At 34.6% G+C, this 22,845-nt stretch overlaps 1 protein-coding gene across 14 annotated transcripts in view; it reads left to right on the forward strand.

Moving 5' to 3' along the window:
• Positions 1-22,845, forward strand: part of LOC106879882 (uncharacterized) — a 164,255-nt gene that overhangs the window by 37,850 nt on the left and 103,560 nt on the right. For all 14 annotated transcript variants that reach the window (XM_014929608.3, XM_014929613.3, XM_089354531.1 and 11 more), the window contains 10 exons: positions 92-145; positions 8,040-8,074; positions 9,487-9,555; positions 10,455-10,545; positions 15,006-15,114; positions 16,903-16,977; positions 18,563-18,783; positions 20,229-20,474; positions 20,612-20,657; positions 21,284-21,369. In XM_014929608.3, the coding sequence (XP_014785094.2) occupies positions 92-145; positions 8,040-8,074; positions 9,487-9,555; positions 10,455-10,545; positions 15,006-15,114; positions 16,903-16,977; positions 18,563-18,783; positions 20,229-20,474; positions 20,612-20,657; positions 21,284-21,369 (1,032 nt within the window). The remainder of the gene's footprint in view (positions 1-91; positions 146-8,039; positions 8,075-9,486; positions 9,556-10,454; positions 10,546-15,005; positions 15,115-16,902; positions 16,978-18,562; positions 18,784-20,228; positions 20,475-20,611; positions 20,658-21,283; positions 21,370-22,845) is intronic.

Consider the following 22,845-nt stretch of genomic DNA (forward strand, 5'->3'; position numbering starts at 1 on the left):
ATTGAGATATCTTTACAAGTAGAAAACAAACACCATTTCTTTTGGTTTTATTTTTATTTATATATATATATTTATATATTTTTGATTTCAGAACAACTCATGAATTCCTGTTTGGTGCTTTGGCTGAACTGGTGGACAATTCAAGGTTTTTATATTTTAAGTTTTATTGTTTTTTTTCCTTCAAAAATAAAGGTCATATGTGTATATCTGCTATTCTAATACATCTGATGCATCTCAATTTTTTTTTCTATGTTATCTCAGGCAAGGTACCTTGGGCAATTCTCTTCTACTATAGCTCTAGGTTGACAAAAGCCCTATGTGTGGATTTGGTTGACAGAAATTGAAAAGATCCCATTGTATATGTATGTTCATATGTGTGCGTGTTGTACTGTTTCCCTGCCTTGACATTGCATGATGGCTGTAAATGAGTGTCTCCGTCCATCATGCAATGTCCTTTGTTTCCAGTCTTCCATGATTACATGGTTGGTCGTGGGAAAATATTACCTTACTTGGAAACAGATGAAGATTATTGACAGGATGGGTATCTGGTTGTATAAAATCTGCCTCAACAAATTCCATCCAGTCCATGTGAGCATGGAAAAGTGGCTGTTAAAACAATGATGGTGATAAAACGATGATGATGATGTCAATTTGCTAGTTTGTCACTGTGCATTATTTGCCCTAACAACTATCATTAAGTCTCCACCTTCCTTTTCTTTGTTTTGTTCAGTGGCTTATTTTAATTTTGTTGGACCTTTGTAGTTCTTAATATAACTTTAGTTTTGGTTTTATCTACTGGTAAACTTTTTGTCTGAAGTCTCTTTTGCTAAGTCTTAAATTTTTCCTTTTTTAATATTTATTCACTAATGTACCTCTAATTAAGTCCTCAAATTGTAAAATTGCTGCAGTTAGTCACCTGCATAGCTCTCGTCTTTCTTCCTGTCTTATTTTCTTAGAATAATTTTGTTTCTTTTGATTACTTTCCTACTTTACATTCCCTTAATTTATTTGGTATTTTCAGATCACATTATATTTATATCACATCCATTGATAACATTTTTTATCTATGGTAATTTACTGGGTTAGTCATATTTATCTTATTTGAGTAACACTATTAGTTCGTAATTAGTTGAACTTTTCATAGACACTCCTTGATTTCTACTTTCCTGGTTATATTCCCGAGAAGATATGTCTACTAAACACTAAACTTCTGTCTAGTTACTGTGTATGTCTTCTTCCCATTCTCTGTATTGATTCCTACCTCCTTTCTAATTAACACTATGTAGTAAAATATAATGAAAGCAATAAATATTTAGAGAAACATTTATATAAGTTCAAATATGTCTGGGATATATTTGATCTGTACAAAGGTCATATTCACTGCTACGTTTGCGATGGAGAGCCTTTTCAGTTTTAGGGAACAAGTGTTGAAAAACACAATAGTCATTTCAAGGTGCTCGCTCTTGGCAGGACTGTGAATACATTTCTTGCTCCTTGGCAATCATCACCAGTGTGTATTGCAAAAGAATAAAAACCTTGAAATGCATTTGAGAACATTTGTTTTTTTATCAAAACATGATCTGTCCATGTGTGATGCTGGCTCCAGTTAAACAAAATATTGTAATGGGCATACAGAAGCAATGTTGTGAATAAGCAACCATTTAGATCAGTTCAAATATGTTTGGAACATATTTGACCAGTACAAAAGGCTGTATTCACTGCCAGATATTTAACACACAATTACTTGACTTCATGTGATGAAGCTTAATTGTTAACAAGTGAACAGCCTGAGTATTGTGCTTCACTACTCTCTGATTGACTCCCACCTCTGAAAGTAGTCCAACCCATGTCAGCATGGAAGGCAGATGTTAAATGATGATGACGATATATATCCTAGTAAACAGAATCCATTTATTACAAGTATTAACTGGTCTATATTATTTCTTGCTCCTATTCTATATCAATTCTCACTTTTGTTGATGGTAAGAATTAATATAAAGTCGTGTGATGGTCGGGGATATATTATATATAACCAAGTAACAGCTGTTGGGTACTTTTCTACATTTACCAGTCCTTCTTAATACATTATTTTACATTACAAACTTAGGTGAAAAGATAGTAGTTATTGGCTCAAATCTTGACTCTATGTTGACAAAAATTTACTTGAAATGAATTTCTTGGTGCTAAAATCATCATCATCATTTAACGTCTTTTTTCTATGCTGGCATGGGTTGGATGGTTTGACTGAAATCTAGTAAACTGGGTAGTTGCACCAGGTCCCAATCTGATTTAGCATGGTTTCTATGGTTCCATACCCTTCCTAACACCAACCACTCCAAGAGTGTAGTGGGTAATTTTTCTGTGTCACCGGCATGGGTGCTAGTTACGCAGCACTGGTATCAGCTATGACTATGATCTCACTTGGCGTGACAGGTCTTCTCAAGCACAGCATATCGCCAAAGGTCTTGGTCACTTGTCACTGCTTCTGTGAGGCCCAATGTTTGAACAGTGCTTTTATGTGCCAGTTACGTGACAAATACAGCATATCGCCCAACGTTCAAGGGTGCTATTTGTGTACCAGCTACGCGACACTGGCATCAGCCACAACTGCAATTTCACTTGGCTTGATGGACTTCTCAAACACAGCATATCACCAAAGCTCTCAGTCACTTGTCGTTGCCCCTGTGGGGCTCAACGTTTAAAGATCATGCTTTACCAACTTGTCCCATGTCTTCCAGGCCTACTCCTTCTACAGGTTCCCTCCATTGTTAGAGTTCGGCACTTCTTCACACAGCTGTTCTCGTCCATATGCATCACATGACCATACCAGCACAGTCATCTCTCTTGCATACTACATCTGATGCCTCTTATGCTCAACTTTTCTTTCAAGACGCTTACACTTTGTCATGCATGCACACTAACATTACACATCCAGCAAAGCATACTAACTTCATTTCCTTGAAGCCTACGTATGTCCTCAGCATTCACAGCCCATGTTTCACTCCCATGTAGCTTGACTGTTCGTACACAGGCATCACACAATCTACCTTTCACTCTGAGAGAGAGGCCTCTTGTTACCAACAGAGGTAGGAGCTCTCTGAACTTTGCCCAGCCTTCTCTTATTCTAGCAGCTATGCTATCAGAGCATCCACCCGCATTACTGACTTAATTACCTGGGTAATGGAAGCTATTAAGTACTTATAGTTTTTCCTCCTGAAATTTGATGGTGTCTATTTTCTGTACATTTTTAGTGTTAATTGTACCTGTGTACCTTTCACACACAAAAACTATTTTCCCTGTCAACCTTCCTCTGATATTGCTGCATCTCTTCTGTGTCCATATGTCCAAGATCCTTCACTCTAAAGTGTACCATGTCTTCCATGTTTTACTTAACAATTAGATCAATTATTATCTTATGTTGAATACCTTTTCAACTTCCTCTCATATTTTCTCATTAATCAAAATAACACTGAACATTCTTCACCTGGTTATTCATTTTCCTGGATTGAATGGGTTCCTAAATGGTTGTAGGCTTTACATCACCATCCTAGAAAGAAAAAAAAAAGAATCAAGTACTAAATACCAATAGAGTTAGTTGCATTGTATATCACTATGTGCAATTATTTTATTGGTTTGAATCTATGATTAGATTTTAATGTATGTTTTGGTTCATTGTACTTTGGTCAAATATCTTCTATAGCTGCAATTTGACCAAATCCTTGTAAAATTTACTGAGTATAAATGGTGTAGTAGACCATTTGTTTTTGGGTGGAAGACAATCTTTCACCTAGCACTATCACTTGACTCTTTCATGCCTTTAGCAGTGTGTGTGTGTGTGTGTGTGTGTGTGTGTGTGTGTGAACAAAATAAGGCAACACTGATAAATGGAGAAAAGTGCTTGTAAATCAGGGAATGTTCTTTCCCATGAAATTCAGTTTGTTTATGAACAGTTGGTTTGCATGTGTTTTTTCTAATATCACTTTTCGAGTGTTGGGCCTCATGGAGGCAATGATAAATGACTGAGACCTTTGACAACATGCCGTGCTCGAGTAGAAGACCCATCAAGCCAAGTGAAATTGTAGTTGTGGTAGATACTGGTGTCATGCAACTGGCACGCAAAAAGCACCCTTACACTCTCGGAGTGGTTGGTGTTAGGAAGAGCATCCAGCTGTAAAAACCATGCCAAATCAGACTGGAGTCTGGTGCAGCTCCTCAGCTTGGTCAAACTGTCCAACCCATGCCAGCATGAACAACAGACATTAAATGATGATGATTTTTATGCACTACATTGTATAGAGTACTCAAATTGTGTGTTCAGACTAATGGGTCCATGTCAAACCTTTCTGCTAAGGAGATTTAATATCAATAAATCTTTACTAATAAAATAATTGATTGTTAAAATGCACAGAAAAGAAAAAAAATAAGACCCATCCAAGCAGATGATTATTGCATCATGCTTCACTAATTGTGCAAACAAAAATTTTAGACTTGCCTTGGTATGATGTCACCTTATATGTAACTAACTTGATAATGTAAGCAAAGTCACTGGCACAGGGGATTGGAGAAATTTGCCCCAAAGATTTTTGAGCTGTTCATGTCTAGGAGTTGAAAAGAAAAAAAATGTTAGCAGAAATGAATAGAGAAATAAAGCAGCCTAGCTTAGGAATGGCAGCTGCCACAATCATTCCTACCTAGCAACAAGTCATATATACTAGAAGCTATATTATCCTTCAATTGAGAAAAGGAACAATTGAACTTTCTTATTGATAACCTTGTTATCAATAACAAGTCCCACTTGTTATAAACTGAATTTTACTATCTTTAAAAGTCTTTTGAACTTAATTCAACTTGTATAGACTTTCTATACTTGTATGAACTATACCAGTGACAACTTTATCTTATATTGTCAATATATCACAATCTATCAAGTTGTAGGACAGCAACTTCTTGTTTCACTCCCACAATATTACAGCTACACAATAACACAGTCCAAGTCGTGACATTAATCATGACTTACACTTCATGCTTCCATTCAAAATCAGTAACATGTAGATAAGTTAAAAAATGTGCCTACATGTATGTACATTCCATGCATGGGCAAGTGTCTTCTATTATAGCCTTGAGCCAACCAAAGCCTTGTGAGTGGATTTGATAGATGGAAACTGAAAGAAGCCTGTCATATATGTATCTACGTGTGTGTATGTGTGTCTTTGTGTTTCTTTGCTCCCTCCACTTTTTGACAACTAGTGTTGATTTGTTTATGTTCCCATAACCTAGTGGTTGGCAAAAGAGACCAATACAATAAGTACCAGGCTCAAAAAGAGACTGATGTCGATTTGTTCAACTAAAACCCTTCAAGGTGGTGCCCCAGCATGGCCAATGTCCAGTGACCGAAGCAAGTAAAAGATAAAAGGCATGTAAATAGGCATGTGTATGTATATTTGTTTGTGTGTGTGTGTGTGTGCATGCATGCGTGTGATTAGTCATTATGTCATGTGAGTTCTTATTTTGAACAAAGGATCTCTGTTCATACAAAATGTGTCATTTGTCAGCTGTCCTTGAAAGCATGTCCTGGCTTCTTAATGTGTCCTGACATGTGCTTGCTGATTGTCAACAAAACATCACTATGAATACAAAGAATGTTGTTTGACTGCTGTTCATTATGAAAGCATATCTAGGCTGTTTGATAGATTTGGGCATTTGTTCACAGGTGAGGGTTAGTGAGAGGAAGGCATCTGCTTATGGAAAATTCTTTTTCAGTGAAGTCTCATCTGATGCCTACTATTCCATGTAAGTATGGGAAAATGGGCTTCAAAACGATAATGATGAATTTAAATGGGCTTCAAAATGATAATGATGAATTTAAAAATGAATCTCAGTGATGACAAAAATTATAACAAAATCTTTTTCATTAAATTCTCAGTGTATAAACCATGTCAACGAATGATTTCCATAGAAATATGATGGGCTTAAATCTAAGGCAGCAAAAGTTTACTAGCCTCCACTTCTCATGTAAATCTTTTGTATTTCTGTGTGGGAGCATGAAAACCTTACTTGTGTTGAATTATTTCCGTTCGATATTTCTTTAAGATTGAAACAGCTGTAAGGAGAAGTTGTTAAATCTAAAGAAAATGATAAGGTCTCTGCACAACTAAACAAACTGATCTAGAACACGTGCTTTCTAAAATTTGCAGTGTCCTCAAGGTTTGTTAATTTTATTAGAGGACAGAACCAGTGGAATTGTTTAGTGGAAAATTTTAACATTTTATGAAAATTCATGTTGAATTTATATTTTTTAAATAAAAATATTGTTCATTTTAGTTGAGGGATTTTTGTCTTGCAAATTACTTGGTAACCTCACCAGTGCTGGTGCCATGTTAAAAGCACCCAGTACTTTTTGTAAAGTGATTGGCAATAGGAAGGGTATCTAGCTGTAGAAACAATGCCAAAGCAGACAATAGAGCTTGGCGCAGTCCTCTGGCTTGCAATCATCTACCAAACCATCCAACCCATGCAGCATGGAAAATGGATGTATGATGACAATGACGATGATGATCATCATCATCACCACCTTCATTATCAAAAGCAAAACTTGCGTGAAAGAATGTTACTATAGAAATGAAGAAAGATGTTGGTTATAAGAGAGAATGTGGCATCCCTTTAAGAAATCACAGTGAAGTAAGGATTGGTTAGCAGCAAGGTTTGATGTTTCAGTTCCAGCTGTATTGGACCATCTGAAACAAATCGTCAAGGTAATGAAGCTGGACAAGTGAGTACCACATGAATTGAACAAGTATCAAATGACACATCATCTTAAAACTTACTGTTCTTTGCTGTCATGGCAAAAAAGTGAACCATTTGTGCATCGTATTGTTACGTGTGATGAAAAATAGATTCTCTTCAACAATAGGAAGTGTTCTGCACGGTGGATAGAGATGAAATGCCTAAACACAATCCAAAAAAATATTCCCCCAATAAAGCTAATGGTGTCTGTTTGGTGGTTCAGCTCTGGTGTCATCCACTACAGCTTCATGGGACCTGTTAAGTCAATTACAGCAGATGATTACATCAACCAATTGCATGAAATGATGAGTGAACTTGCAATTAAACAATCGAGATTGGTCAATAGAGACAGGCCAATTCTCTTGTAAGACAATGCTCAATCACATGTTGCACAAAGAATGTTACTCAACTTACAGGAACTGAACTTAGAAGTACTCTGTCATCCTCCATATTCACCAGACCTTGTACCAACTGACTATCATGTTTTCCAGTCATTAGACAACTTTTTGCAAGGAAAAAAATTCAACTCTAAAGAAAATGCAAAAACAGTCTTTCATGATTTCATCACCTCTTGCTCTCCAGAATTCTTTGCTGCTGGCATAAATAAGCTACCGATAAAATGGCAAAATTGTGTTGATAATTTAGGTGCATACTTTGATTAACTGCATTGCTTTTTGTTGAGATAAAGTAAAATAACTTTCAGTTCAAAATGGGACATTTCATTCTTAATGACCTGATAATAATTACATTAAAATTTTTTTAAAGTTAATATCAAAATAGGAAACAGACTGAAAAGCTGTATAGAAGCATCTATCTCTCCCTTTGCTGCCTTTGCTCTTAATAAGGAGCTTCGACATGAATTCATGCAACGACTGAGCTCAGATGAAGATGATCTAAATAAACACAAAGGAAGTATATCAGAAGAAATGAAGAAAGACTTTTTTTTAAAACTCTAATGTGAACTTGCAGACATTGTGTGATTGTATGACACTGTTTTAGAGGATATTGAGTCAGATGTTAACTATATTTATGTTAAAATATGCTGCAGTATTTTTGCTCTGTCCAGAAGAATAGGTTGCTGGTTGCAGAAGAAAGTAGGGGCTTAAAATAGATTTCTTCTCTATAATTTTCTTCTCCACCATGCGACAGCCCTTCACAACCGGCAAACCTCAAGTAAAAGATTGCATGTGTATATGCGTGCATGCATGCTTACAATTTTTTTTTTTCACTCTATTGAATTTGTTTTCTTTTTTCAGAGATGCCTCTGCCACAAAAATGAACATCTATACATGTAAGTAACTTTATTTCTTTTTAACAATACTGATTTAACAAAATCCATGGATTTAAATATTCAGTTAATTCAAGTTGGTAATTTGGTAGAATCAGTAGAGTGCTAAACATTAAAAATATTTTGCATTATTTTGTTGCACTTTTCTACATTCTAAGTCCAAATACTCCAATTTGTCAATGATTTCTAAGGTTTGATAAGATGAGTACCAATTTTATACTGAAGTTAATTCAGGTACCTTTATTTTACCTGTATAATAAATATTGTTTTTGATTCTGGTCAAAATGGTCAATATTATGATAAATGTTTAACTTTGGCTCTTAGGCAAGTACTAATACACCCAGCAAAGAGAAGAGTATTAGAATATTGCAGAGTGCACACACACACACACACACACACACACACACACACACACACACACACACACATATATACATATATTGATTTCAAATTTTGGCTCAAGGTCAGCAATTTTGGTGTAGGAGGTAAGTCAGCCCAAATGAAAGGCAAAGATGACCTCAGCGGAATTTGAACTGAGAATGTAAAGACAGACACAATGTCACTAAACATTTTGCCTGGCATGCTACTGATTCTGCCAGTTCCACCTTATATATTGAGAGAGAGAAAGAGAGAGGCAGGCAGGCAGGCATAACTTCAATCTGGTTCCCTGCCATGTATTTTGATTCTTATAACTTTCTGAAAAATGTACATTTTTTTTCTAATTAAATTTTGTAGAGATAGGTTTTTGATGAAGCAAATTGTGGTTATGCTGATAAAATTTAGAAAACCAATAAATCTATATTACAAATATACAAATGAGAGATTTGTTTTATCTAATTTTTTTTAACGTAATAATTATTTTTTCTTTTGAAAATTAGTACTTGTTTCCTTGTTTTTTGTATCAGCACCAAGGAATCTGATAAAAGTTAAATTATAATTATTGTATATATATATGCTGTATCTCCTGATATTACCCATGGTAATGAAAAAAAAAAGTAGTTCCATAGTTATCTATATATATAAAATCTGTCATATGACCAGTAACACTCTAGTTTTTTTTTTATAAAAATGAAACCCTTGTGTACTTGTGAAATAATTTATGTATTAGAATTTTATGCTCTGTCAGATGAAATATAAAAATATTTTTGTAGCAATCTATTAAGCAGTTGTATACCCTTGATCTTGCAAGCGCTTTCAAGTAAACATTAAACCTAGTGTAATGAAACTAGTTATGCTGTTATTTTGTTAAAAAAAAATAAAAAAGGAGAGAAATAAATTTGTAAAGAGAAGCGTATGCTAATATTTCGGGTAGATCCCATTGTTGGAAAAATGAAAGTGTTCTTTTTAGTTGCTAAATGCATGAAATTTATATCTTTGTCATCTGCATTTACTTAAAATCTTTTGTTCATTTTCAGTGGAAGATGAAAGTCTTCGAGGTGGCTTTATGATGTGTTTTCTTGATGATGGCGAAGGCATGGATCCAAGTAAGAATGCAAATTTAACTATTATAATGCTAAGGTATTAAATACAGAACTCACTTTTTAAAAGTAATTTTTCATTAAGTGATTTTTGTGCAAGTGAGGATCAAGCTACTATCCCACTTTAGTCAACATTCCAGTAAGAATTGGAACTCATTAAAGCAAGCCAAAATCAAATTATGTGATGCACTTCTTAACACTGACAATCTGGACGCTGATGGAGTGAACTTTGGCTAATAATTCAGGACTGGTGGTAGGATACTGTCTGTTAGCCCTTTTTTTAATTGTCAGACATCTTACCAACTTAACCAACTGCAGCTTTCCAGAGACATAAATCTCAGTTAATCAATTTGACACCAGCTTGTCCCAAATGCTCTCTATTAACCTTTTAGCATTCAAATTTCTTTGTCAAATGTATTGCTTGTATATTTACATTGTTTTGAATTCATCATCCATTATTTTGTAGCTTCAGGATATCAGTGCTGTGTTTGTAAAGTTTTAGAATGACATTGTAGTGTAGGTACAGGAAGTTGGATATGGTCAGTTTTAACATAAAACAGGTAGAATATTCAGATGGATATGGCCGGATTAAATGCTAAAGACTTAAAGTGTTAAGATAAACAAACATCTTTTATCAAGTTGGAGCATAGGTATTTCACTAAACTTCTCAAAAGCTTTTATTTTTTTGAAAATTAAAACATAAATCAGAATATTTTTATTAGAAATATGTTTACAAAACAGATCAAGAAATAAATTATTGTAGCCTATATGTTGTATTTTTATTAATTTGATACAAGTTGTCTATATTTGCTCCATACAAGTTAATTTTGCTTACCAAAATAAAATGTCATAATCTTTACATTTTGCTTTCATTGATCTATATTGATGCTTATTCTTCTCCGCAGATGAAACTGCTGATATTATAACATTTGGCAAATCTTCCAAGAAGTCAGCAGATTCCCAACAGATTGGAATGTATGGCAATGGCTTGAAATCGTATGTATTTACACTGTTATAATGATTTTTTTAATGTGGTTTACAAAAAACTTGTATAGAATAGGATGAAGTATAGTATAAGATGAATATGTAACAGAAAGACTTAGCATTAGCCATTGTGTATGTAGAGAGCAATGTAGGAATTGTGCTGTTTTGTTATTGTTGTTGCTCCTTCAGTTCCTGTGTTTAGTGGTGCCAGTAGAACCAAACTGTAACATCCCTGTTACAAGCAGGAGTATTTATTTATGTAAGAATCATCTCCAATATCTCTGACAAGATTTCCTATTCAGGAAGTTGAATTGCTGGTGTAGCTATTTCATATTAACTAGAAACTATGAGTATAAAACTAGAACATAAGATTAAAGTGCTGGACTCAAACATTTCTAAGTAATAGGTTCTAACCATGCATATATTATCTTTATTCGGAAAATCATAAATACTTTTTATACACGAATGAATTAGGATATCCAGCTGCTAACGATGTCTGTTTTAAAAATGCATACATTTGTGTGCATTCTTTTTATAGACTATGGAAAGTAGCTGAATTTAAATAGGAATGTGGATGCATGTTTGTTCTTAAACTGATGTATCCACACTTACAGAAGTTCCGTCATCAGTAGCTGTTGGATTTAGAAGTTCTTTCAAAATTTTCTATAACCTTTATACTGAGTCCTTTATTAATAAGATGAAGTAAAATTTTATAATAGGGGATAGAAACAGCTAGATTATACTAATGTACTTATTATTTAGTTTTAACTTTTTGATCGATGGAAAATTGAGAGTGGATTTCAGAAGGATGCAGTTCTGATGGAAAAACTTTAGGTAAAATGCTTTGTGCTGGGTCCAGTGTATTAGACATAGGTAGATAAAAGGTAGACACAGGTAGATAAAAGAAGTGCATTTAGGTTAAAGTTGAGGCTGTTGTAGTGGAGAAAATATGTAGAGGACAAAAGTTAATGGTAGGCAAGTAGATAAATTATGTTGAGAGAAGTTTGTCTATTAAACAGATAGGCATTTTCATGTGTAGTCTCAAATATATGTGCTATGGGAATTCAATATATGTTGTATGAATATTTTCTTAAAGAGTGAACATGTGTTTTATATAGTCACAGCTTATTTACGTTATTTACATTTGACAGATATTTGTCATCATCTTGTTTGTTGTTAACACGTTTCGGCTGATATACTCTCCAGCCTTCATCAGGTGTCTTGGGGAAATTTTGAACCTGGGTTCTCATTCCTAAGGTATTTTTCGATGTCATTTATAAGCCCTAAAATTCACTCCATAATTGCCCACAGGCATATGGCTTAGTGGTTAAGAGTGCGGGCTACTAACCCCAAGATTCCAAGTTTGATTCCAGGCAGTGAGCTAAATAATAATAACTAGCTGGATCCATGAAAAATTCACGGAAAACATAGAAAATGTACTGGTGCCATGAGAAATGTTTGTATACTATGACCGTCTGTCTTTATGTTCTGAGTTCAAATTCTGCTTTGCCTTTTGTTCTTTCGAGGTTGATAAATTAAGTATCAGTTACGTACTGGAGTCGATCTAATCAACTGGTCCCCTACCCACAAAATATTTAGGCCTAGAAAAGTATATTGTGACAGTTACAGAATATAGAAAGTAACGCAACACCAATGATTATATAATCCAACCAAAATATCTCAGTTACTCAAACGTAAACGGAATTACTATTTAACCTTAAAATACATCATACATATTCAAAGAACCTTAATGTACAAATCTGAAATGTAAAAGAATGAAATAATAAATGGATTTATGAATGAAAGTTTGGTAATTGCGTTTATTTCCACCATCAACACTTATTATTGCAAACATATTTTAACTAATCTCAACTATACACACTCACAAATACATTCATATATATATATGTCTCAAGTTGTAGCTGTAATTCAAAGGGGCCAGCTTTGTCATATTCTGTGTGAGGCTGAATCTCCCTGAGAACTACGTTAATGTTATGCATGTCTGTGGAGTACTCAGTCATTTGTGAGTTAATTTTATCCTCGTGTGGTAATGAAAAGTGAAATTGACATCCTATATTTGCTGTGTGTATGCATCTATGTATGAACTTTTCTTTGGATTGATGTATCTACTGTCTCTCTCACTTTCTCTCTTTCCCTTTCACTTCCTTTGTGTCCCTCTTCTCTCCTACTTTTGATTTAACAATGTGTATATGTATCTATGTATCTACTTGCGATGTGATAAACATTTAAAAAACAAAACGAACATCGTCACCACTCACTGTCTCTTTCACTGTCTCTCTTTCTCTCTCTCTCACTCACTCATTTTCTGTCTCACTCTCTTTCTTTCTCTCTTACGTCCTCTCTGAAACATTTAAAAACACAAAACGAATGCCATCACCACTCACTGTCTCTTTCACTCTCTCCCTCACTTTCTCTCTCACCTTCCCTTTCTCTCTCACTCTTTCACTCTTACTTCCTCTCTGTCCTTGTCTCTTGTTTTACCACTTCTTTGAAGTAAGTGTGACACACAACAAGTACGTACAAAAACAAAAAGTTAGCATATTAATATTATTGATAATGGTAATAATAATGATAATAACATCGAAAAATACCTTAGGAATGAGAACCCAAGTTCAAAATTTCCCCAAGACACCTGATGACGGCTGGAAGGTATATCAGCCGAAATGTTGTGTTAACAACAAACAAGATGAGGACAAATATCTGTCAAATGTAAATAATTCCTCATCTCTCAAATGTAGAACTGTATAGTCACAGCCATTTGGAGTTGTGATACCTTCTGCCTCTGAAAGCAAATTATCTAAAATTACTACCACTTCTATGTTATGACTGGATGGATAGATAGGTAATAGTATCTACAAAAAAAGGCAATTGTATATTTCATTGGCGATCATCAAAATTTGTTAAAAAATAGGATAGTGAAAATAAAGGAGACAAAGAGAAAATGGAAATTTGAAGACTAAAATGTCTGCTAGGCTAAAATTAATGGCCTCTGATTTTGTATAAAGTCTTGAAATAATATACACACATTATAATTATGTGGTAATGAGTTATTTATGATGCTATTGTAGGACATGAAGAAATATTGATAATCTAGCTAATGTTTTTCCAAAATAAAAGTCTCTCCCCCACACACATTGACAACATCTGCTTCTGTAGTAATGAAGTTAGATTACCCCAAGATTCAACAATTTTTTGTGATAAGAATACTGTCTGGCATGGCTCTATGGCTAAGAAGTTCACTTCACAACCACATGGTTTCAGGTTCAGTCACACAGTGTTACTGTGTTCGTGTGTGTATACACACGTGAATGTTGACTTTCTACAGTTTTGCTTGAGTGAATGGTGAATGATGTTTACATTCCCTGTTGACATTATGACCAGTTACTCTGCACTTATGAAGAATTATAGAATAAAAAATCCCTTACTTGAAAAACAGGTAAAGATTGGTGACTGGAAAAAACATCCTGCTGCAAAATTCTGCTTCTGATACATTCCTATCCAACCCATACTAGCAAGGAAAAGCAGACATTAGATGAACAAATGAATTAATATATACTTACATGTATTATATGCTAATTACATCTATTTGTATGTTCATAAAGTTAAATCCCCTTCAAGCTTGGTTGTTCTTCAAATGAAAAACTACAAAAAAAAAAAAAGAAAATGAATGACCTTGTTTAATACACAGGTTTACTGATTACCTGCTGATGAATCATCTTATCAATGAAACTAACTTTGGTCCTGGACATGTTTATGTTTGGTTACAAGGGATGTATCTCATCATCATCATCATAATTTTAACATCCACTTTTTTCATGCTTGCATGGGTCAAACAGGATTTGTTGAGATGGATTTCCAACAGCTGGATGGATGCTCTTCCTGTCACCAACACTTGTCTGTTTCCAAGTAAGGTAATATCACTCCATGACCAGACATCTTTCCACAGAACATAAGAAACAAAACAGTGTTCACATAAGTGACATTCACAAGTACCATGCAATGTCAAAGCAAGGAGACAATAACACCCATGATGGGCTTCTTTCAGTTTCCATTTGCCAAATCCACTGACAAGGTTATAGTAGAAGTCACATGCCAAAGGTGCCATATAGAAGAACTGAACTCTAAACCATATGGTTGGGAAGCAAACTTCTTACCATACAACCACGTCTGCATCTGTATATATATATATACATTCCTTTGTCATAAGGGAAATATATTTTTTCCTTTATGATTAAACGTAAACAGATCCTGAACCAAAATTTGATTTTATCTGCAAAAAGATTCATTAGCAAGCAATCTGTAGACCTCCATATAAAGCAAGATCATTTTTTTTTTTTTTGAAGTTTGTTTACTTGTGTTTTGATGCTTGTGTGATTTCAGAGAAATATTTTGCAAAGAAACTGAATGGGTTAAGAATATATAATAATATTTTATGCATTTGTATTTTTCAGAGGCTCAATGCGTATTGGGAATGACATGATTATTTTTACAAAGAAGGGAACTACTATGTCATGTTTATTCCTTTCCCGAACATTCCACGAAGAAGAAGGTATAGATGAGGTAACTATAAAGTTGCTTGAGAAATCTGTTATAGCATAAAATCTGCATAGAACATGTCTAAACATTACATACTAAATTCAGAAAAATATTGAAGCTCAAGGCATTTTGATTGCGTCACATAAAAAGCACCCAGTACACTCTGTGAAGTGGTTGGTTTTAGGAAGGGCATCTAGCAGTAGAAACCAAGTCAAAACAGACCATGGAACCTGGTGTGGCCCCTGGCCTTGCCAGTTCCTGTCAAATCGTCCAACGTATGTCAGTATAGAAAACAGGCATTAAATGTTGATGATGATAATGTCCTGGATTAAGGCAATTATGACTGAAGTGGACAAAAATGTATCTAAATCTTAATTTATCATAACAGAAAGAAGTTAGAATGCAAAATATAGGCACTAAATGCAGGTGTAGATAGGGGTAGACATGGTTGTGTGATTAAGGGGTTCACTTTTCAACCACTTGCTTTTAGATTCAGTCCTTGGGCAAGTGTCTCCAACTATTGTGTTGGACTAACCATTGCCTTATGAGTGAAAATGATAGATGGAAACTACATAGAAACCAGTGGTATGTGTGTCCCTGTTTCTTTCCTTCTTTACAAGTCCTCTACAGTCAGAACCCATGTCTTACTTCCATGTAGCATTGCTGTTTCTATATGAGTATCACACAGTCTGCTTTTCACTCTGAGAGAGAAGTCTGTTATCAACAGTGATATTAGCTCTCTGATGGATATGTGTGTATGTTTTGATTGCATCTATTTGTCCTGACATCATGTACTAATTGTAGAGGTGTATTACCACTGAAGTCTGGTGCAGGTTTCTGCCTGGCTGGCTCTCGTCAAACTGTCTCACCCATGCCAGCATGGAAGATGGACGTTAAACGATGATGATAATTACCATCATACAGGTGGTGTCTTTCATTTGCAGGCTTCTGTGAAAATGCCGTCTGTGTTTGAAGCAGGGGAAATATCGACTTGCTTGGAAACAAATGAATATTGGTGATGAGAAGAGCACCCAGATGCCGAAAATCTGCCTCATTTAATTTTGTCTGGCTCATGCAAGGATGGAAAAGCTGACATTAAAACAACAATAATGATGATGATGTTTCATACTTTTCTTGATTCTATAATATCTATAATATATGTTAGTATCTATAGAATAACAACTATTTGTATATATCTTTTACTTGTTTCAATCATTGAACGGCAACCATGTTGGAGCTCTGTCTTGAAGGCTTCAGTTGAACAAATCATTCCCAGTGCTTATTTTTTAAGCCTGGAACTTATTCTATTGATCACTTTTGCTGAACTGCTAAGTAAGGGGGATGTAAACTAAGCAACATTTGTCAAACAGTAGTGGAGGACAAACTCAAAGACACTCACTCTCCTCATTCCCTCCTCCCAAACTTCTTTCAGTTTGTCTTTTAAATCCACTCACAAGGTCTTGGCTTGCTTGGGGCTACAGTAGCAGACACTTGCCTATGGGGCTGTGCAGTGGAACTGAACCCAAGACCACATGGTCAGGAAATAAGCCCCTTAATCACACAGCCATGCCTGCATCTATGTTTTGAAATTTCTAGCATTAGTAGTTTGTGATGTCTTCAAATTATTAAAAAAACATCCTATATGCCTGTCACGTGAACTATTTTCTATACTTTTCTATTCTACCATATCACACAAATTTCATTTTCTCACTTCTGGTCATAAGATATATGAAAATAATTCTTATAAAGAAAGAATTTTTCTGAGAAGAATTCTATCTTATCTAATACTCTTTTTTTTTTCATGTTTTATAGGTTGTAGTGCCAATTCCTTCTTTTGATACTAAATCCAAAAGTCCTCTTGCTAAGAATGTTCGAGCATTAGAAAAAGTAAGTAGCTCACTAATTTGTTTTCTCTGTCAACTTGATAATTTATTTTACATTTCTATCTTAAATTTGGATAATTCCTTTGTGTTTTTCTAGACCTTGTAAAATATTCTATGAAATAAGTTTATGAAATTTTTGTTATTGTGAGTAAAACTATTATATTTATGATTTTTGATTGAAGATTAAAAATTGGTAAATATTTGCTCCTTTAAATATTTTCTTTGGCAAGAGAAGTTTATTAATGATCAGTAGACTCCACTACTTGTGTCATTAAGATGAGTAAAAATCTTATCCAAACCAAAATATTAATTTTAAACCCCTATTGAGGCATGTCCATAATCTAACTCCTTAGAACCACTTTCTTTTAAAATTTACACCTCATTCGCTATCATCCCTTCTCGCTTTATTTTCTTCTGATTACCTTTTTTTCTGTGCCTCTAGTTATCTTTCTTGAATTATCTCTCCTATGAGTTATCTCTCCCTCTCCTCTGTGCTATGCCATATCTCATCTTTAACACCTTCTCTCATCTGCTATCATTTTCTATATCCTCACATATCTGCTGTTGACAGCTTCACCTCACTTTTGTACTTCTGACATCCATCTCTGTTACTGTGTATCTCTCTCTCTCTCTCTCAGGTCCCTCTACACACATCATCTTCCTGTTTTCTAATCTGTCTTCATGTTCAGTATACTGCTGTTCTTCACCTTTCATGTGCTGCCACTGATCACCTCCTCATTCCTGATCCACTCTTATTTCTTTCATTCCCACTTCCATACTGATATCAACTGCACCTCCAACTTTGCTCCAACCACCTGTCACTCTCCTCTCACACTGACAAACTTGTCAATCCTTCCTAATCCTTTGTGCATATTTCCTCTTATACTTACCTTCTTGAATCTTGAGACTAAGTACTCTAACACTTTGTCACCACCATCATTGTCTTTCCATTTACTCCCTTCTACCTTTATGTAATGCAGGTTAGCCACATATCTCCTTCATAGCAAGACACCTACGCCTGTCCCTCCATCATATTTTAGTCTCTTATCACCAGGCATAAAGCCATCTCCCTCAATACTGCTTCCCCACTCAGTTGAGGAATCTTTTTCTTTGTCTTGCAAGTTACTTGGTGACCTCACTAGTGCAGGTGCCATGAAAAAAAGCACCCAGTACACTCTGTAAAGTGGTTGATTTAGGGAGGCCTTAGAAACCATGCCAGACCATCAAAGCTTAGTGCCGTTCTCTGGCTTGTTGAATCTTGTTAAACTAACCAACCCATGCCAACATAGAAGTCTATAGAGTTATGTGCCTCTGGCTATTTGAATCTGGTGAGTTGCCTGTATAGCCAGGTACTTTATAGGTGTGAATCCAATGGTCACTCTCTGACTGGCCATAACAACCTTATAAATATATTACAGCTCTAATGTTTTAGTGTGAGCTTCTTTTTTGGATATATGACTACTGACAATATATGTATAAATAGATATTTACACACACACACACACACACACACACATACATATATACTTGAAGAAATTGACTCTGTCTAGTACAAATATCTTTCATCTACACTTTCTTTTGCTTTATAGCATGACTTAGAAATGAGTTTAATCCTGAAGTATTCCCCATTTAAAAATCTTGAAGATTTCTATGCACAATTTGACAAAATTAATTCTTCCACTGGAACCCTTGTGATAATTTACAATTTAAAATTGTTGGATAATGGTGAACCTGAATTGGATATTGTCTCAGACACAACAGATATTATTCTCAATAATCCACTCTCTGGAGAATTTGACTCTGATGAAGGGTAGGTAACTTCTGACGACTTTGTTGTTTTCTTCTAAATCGTATTGACAGTATTTCTACTTATGCATTAAAATAATATTTCATTTATTCAGCGGTCTTGCTATATAATACTGAAAGTATTATATGATATCTGTGAAACGACTTTTGTTGTTTTGTATTAAATTCATTTATATACTTGCTATGTTCTTGAATATAGTGATGTTTCATGGCAGCCAATAAATAGAAGTGTGTTTTGATACGTTAATATATCAATTCCTCTTAATAACACTGTCAAAAAGTAGCTCTTCACCTCACCCACAAAATCCCCTGTATATCTATTTCTGAATTGTAGTTTGTTAGGGAGAGTAGACTGGAAGAGTCTCTGGTTGCGTTTTTCAAAAGGATGTGAGAGAATGTTCATTTTTTTACCAAGACAATTTCAATGGCTGAAACCAAAATTTCAGATGATTAGAATTTTTTATAGGCTGATTTCTGCCTGAAATAAAAATTATTGGCCTGATTATCTTTAATTATATTGCTAATTCTATGGTTAATGGAATGTCTCTGTAGTGCGTTTTCTTCTCAGTTAAAATTTAGTGTTGAATATGTTCATATTTTGTTGATTTTACTCCATTCTATTATTACCATGTTTTCTGAAATTAATTGAATTTTGTGAATTTATTGTTTCTCTCAATGTTTTCTTTTAGCTCTTATCCACACTTAAAATACCCCTTCCTTTTGTATCTTCTATTCTTTTCAGCTTTCTCTGTATTTCTAAATACTCTTATTGAACCTCTTCCTGTACAATGTAATACAAATCAGCTTTCAAAATTCAATTCAGATTCTTCATAATTATTTTCACAAGCATTTTCTACTTAGCAAATTTGTGAAATTAGGAAGTTTCCCTGTTTTGTCTTAGTTCACATTTATATTATTTTAACCTTTTCATTACCATATTGCTGTTGAAATACATTGCTCCTGTTTCAGTCAGTTTTGAAAATTATGGATTATTTATTAAAATGCCATTTGGAACGTAAATTGATTTCAAATTTTAACACAAGGCCAGCAAGTCTGGGGGAGGGGTTAGTTGATTACGTCAACTCCAGCGCTCATCTGGTACTTATTTTATTGACCTCAAAAGGATGAAAGGCAAAGTTGATCTTGGAAGAATTTGAATGTAGAATGTAAGGATGGACAAATGCTGCTAAGCATTTTGTTCAGCATACTAATGATTCTACTAGCTTGCTACCTTTATTTGGAACATAAATTGACATGAAATTTTGATGAAAGATTGTAATTTAGATCACTTTTAAACCAGAGGTGGTCTCAGGTGGGTTGGTATCAAAAAGGTTATGTGTCTTGGAAACTGTCATTTTCAATTATTTTAGTTATATGGATATCTATTTTTGTCTCAATCTAAATTGATTTAATTAAAATCTATTGATTTTTTTTTTTTAAACTTACTAGTTTAATGCCTGAGAGGAAGTCATTCCGCGCTTACACAGCAGTCCTATATATGGACCCAAGAATGAAAATATATATCCAAAATAAGAAAGTCCGTACCAAACGTTTAGCTTGCTGTCTCTATAAACAACGCATGTACAGATATTCGTCCAACAGATTCCGAACGCGTTCTGAACAAGATGCCAACAGAGCTGATGAAGATGCCAAAATTGCTGCTGAGAAATCTCGAGAAGCAGAGAGCAAAGCAAAGTAAGAAATTTACTGAAATTCTTTTAATTTGTTTGATTATTCAGTCATTATTTTTAATGAATTGATTATCTCCCATTTAGAATTATTGTTAACTTTTAATGTCCGGGGCTCAAAGTTTCATTTTCCTCTCTTTGTAGAAACTTGGAGAAAAAATATGGTACCTCTTTTAATAAAGATCTGAGAGTAAGTAGTGTTTGTCTTTATTGTATTGGCTTAACAAATTGAGATGGATGAGATATTAGCAGAAATGTTACTGTGTGTTTAATATAGTGTATCTTAACCCTTTAGCATTCATATTACTCTGTCAAATGTAATGTTTATTTATTTACGTTGCTTTGAATTAATCATGCACTATCTCATAGATTTGAGATTTCGATGATGGGTCTGTTTGTGTTTAGGATGACATTATAAAATAGGTGTGAAACGCAGGATCTGGCCAGTTTCAACCTAAAACAGGTAGAATATTTTGGCTGGTTATGGCCAGTTTAAATACTAAAGAGTTGATAGATAGGTGACATATTGGCTAAGTGGTTAACTGCTACTACTGAGTAGTTATAACACTGCTGAGTAACTCAGATTATATTGTGCACTGTTGTGGAAAAATATTTTGTCTATTATTCTATCATCATGGAATAGTTCTCCATAGATAATTCTCTCATCATAGTGCTGATATCCATGCTTAGATTATGAAGTCACTGGTTGAAAGTTGTAAATAATGACCTGAATTTGTACCTGAAACTTTTTCTTTTTATTCTCATAAGTTTATAATGGTTTGTATAACTTTGTTGTTGATACATTCTGGATTGCAGGCAGATTTGCGGAAAGCACAGACTTTTGCATTAGAATGTCGTAAAGAGTCTCAAATACGCAAAATGGTGGCTGACCGGAAATTGAAGTAAGTTTGATCAAATATTTTTGGGAGGGAGCAAGAAGCAGAAGTGAGTGTGTGTGTGTGAGAGAGAGAGAGAAAGAAAGAGAGAGATGGAAAGGTGGTGAGGGCAACACATGAGCTGACAGACAATATTTGAAACTTCTTTTAATCAATTAAAATTACAATTCTACTGTGCTTTTCTTATTGTAACGAAATAATGGTTGACACACCACTCCTAACTATGCATTCTTTCAAGGCACATTCAGTTGATTTATAATACTAAGTAGTTTCTTCTGTCCTTATGAGCTTCATTTTCATCTGTTGTCCTTTCTTGTTTAAGTATTACTCTTTTACTTGTTTCAGTCATTTGACTGCGGCCATGCTGGAGGACTGCCTTTAGTCGAGCAAATCGACCCCAGGACTTATTCTTTGGATGCCTAGTACTTATTCTATCGGTCGCTTTTGCCGAACCGCTAAGTTACGGGTACTTAAACACACCACCATCGGTTGTCAAGCGATGTTGGGGGGACAAACACAGATATATATATATATATATATATATATATATATATATATATATATATATATATATAGACGGTTTAGATATAGATTCAAGGTTGAAACTGCCAAATTTAGATTGGAGCCTGGTGTAGCCATCCGGTTGCACCAGTCCTCAGTCAAATCGTCCAACCCATGCTAGCATGGAAGGCGGACGTTAAACGATGATGATGATGATGATGATACATATACATATATACATATATACATATATACGACAGGCTTCTTTCAGTTTCCGTCTACCAAATCCACTCAAGGCTTTGGTCGGCCCGAGGCTATAGTAGAAGACACTTACCCAAGGTGCCACACAGTGGGAATGAACCCGGAACCATGTGGTTGGTAAGCAAGCTACTTACCACACAGCCACTCCTGCACCTGGTAATGAACTAGGGCTAAATCAGTGTACAGTACCCAGCACATCTACTTTGTGTTCATAAACAAAATAAGTTTACGAACCATTTTGATTTTCTCCTTAAAAAATAGTGTTCAAGGAAAAACTTTTGGGAATCTTCATTGAATAAAATAAGGAAAGGGTAAACTTATACTAAATGTCCCTGGGTGTTGTGAAGCTAAAATATCCATCCAGCCTAGAAAAAGCATTGATTTAAATGTTAATCCATCTCCAAGTCTTTCTAGTTGTAAATCTTTCTAAGAATTCATAGGATTAGTGTTTTGTTCTGCATCAGGTTGTGGTAAGCTGATATAAGACAACATTTTTTCCCTTGATAGAATGCTAGTAATTTAACTTAATTGTAATAGTACCTGTTTGGATAATTTACCACAGGAAATACGGTTCTTATTTGCGTAATTTCCTCTAGAAATTATTGTCTTTTAATTACCATCATTTAGGTTAGCCAAAGTATGTAGAATAAAATGTTTTGTTCAGGGATCATGAAAATATGCAGTGATTTGAAACTGGAGGTTCAAAAAGTGGTTGATTAA

The sequence above is a fragment of the Octopus bimaculoides genome, chromosome 1 (assembly GCF_046866305.1).
Source record: "Octopus bimaculoides isolate indiv1 chromosome 1, ASM4686630v1, whole genome shotgun sequence".
NCBI classification, from domain to species: Eukaryota; Metazoa; Mollusca; class Cephalopoda; order Octopoda; family Octopodidae; genus Octopus; species Octopus bimaculoides.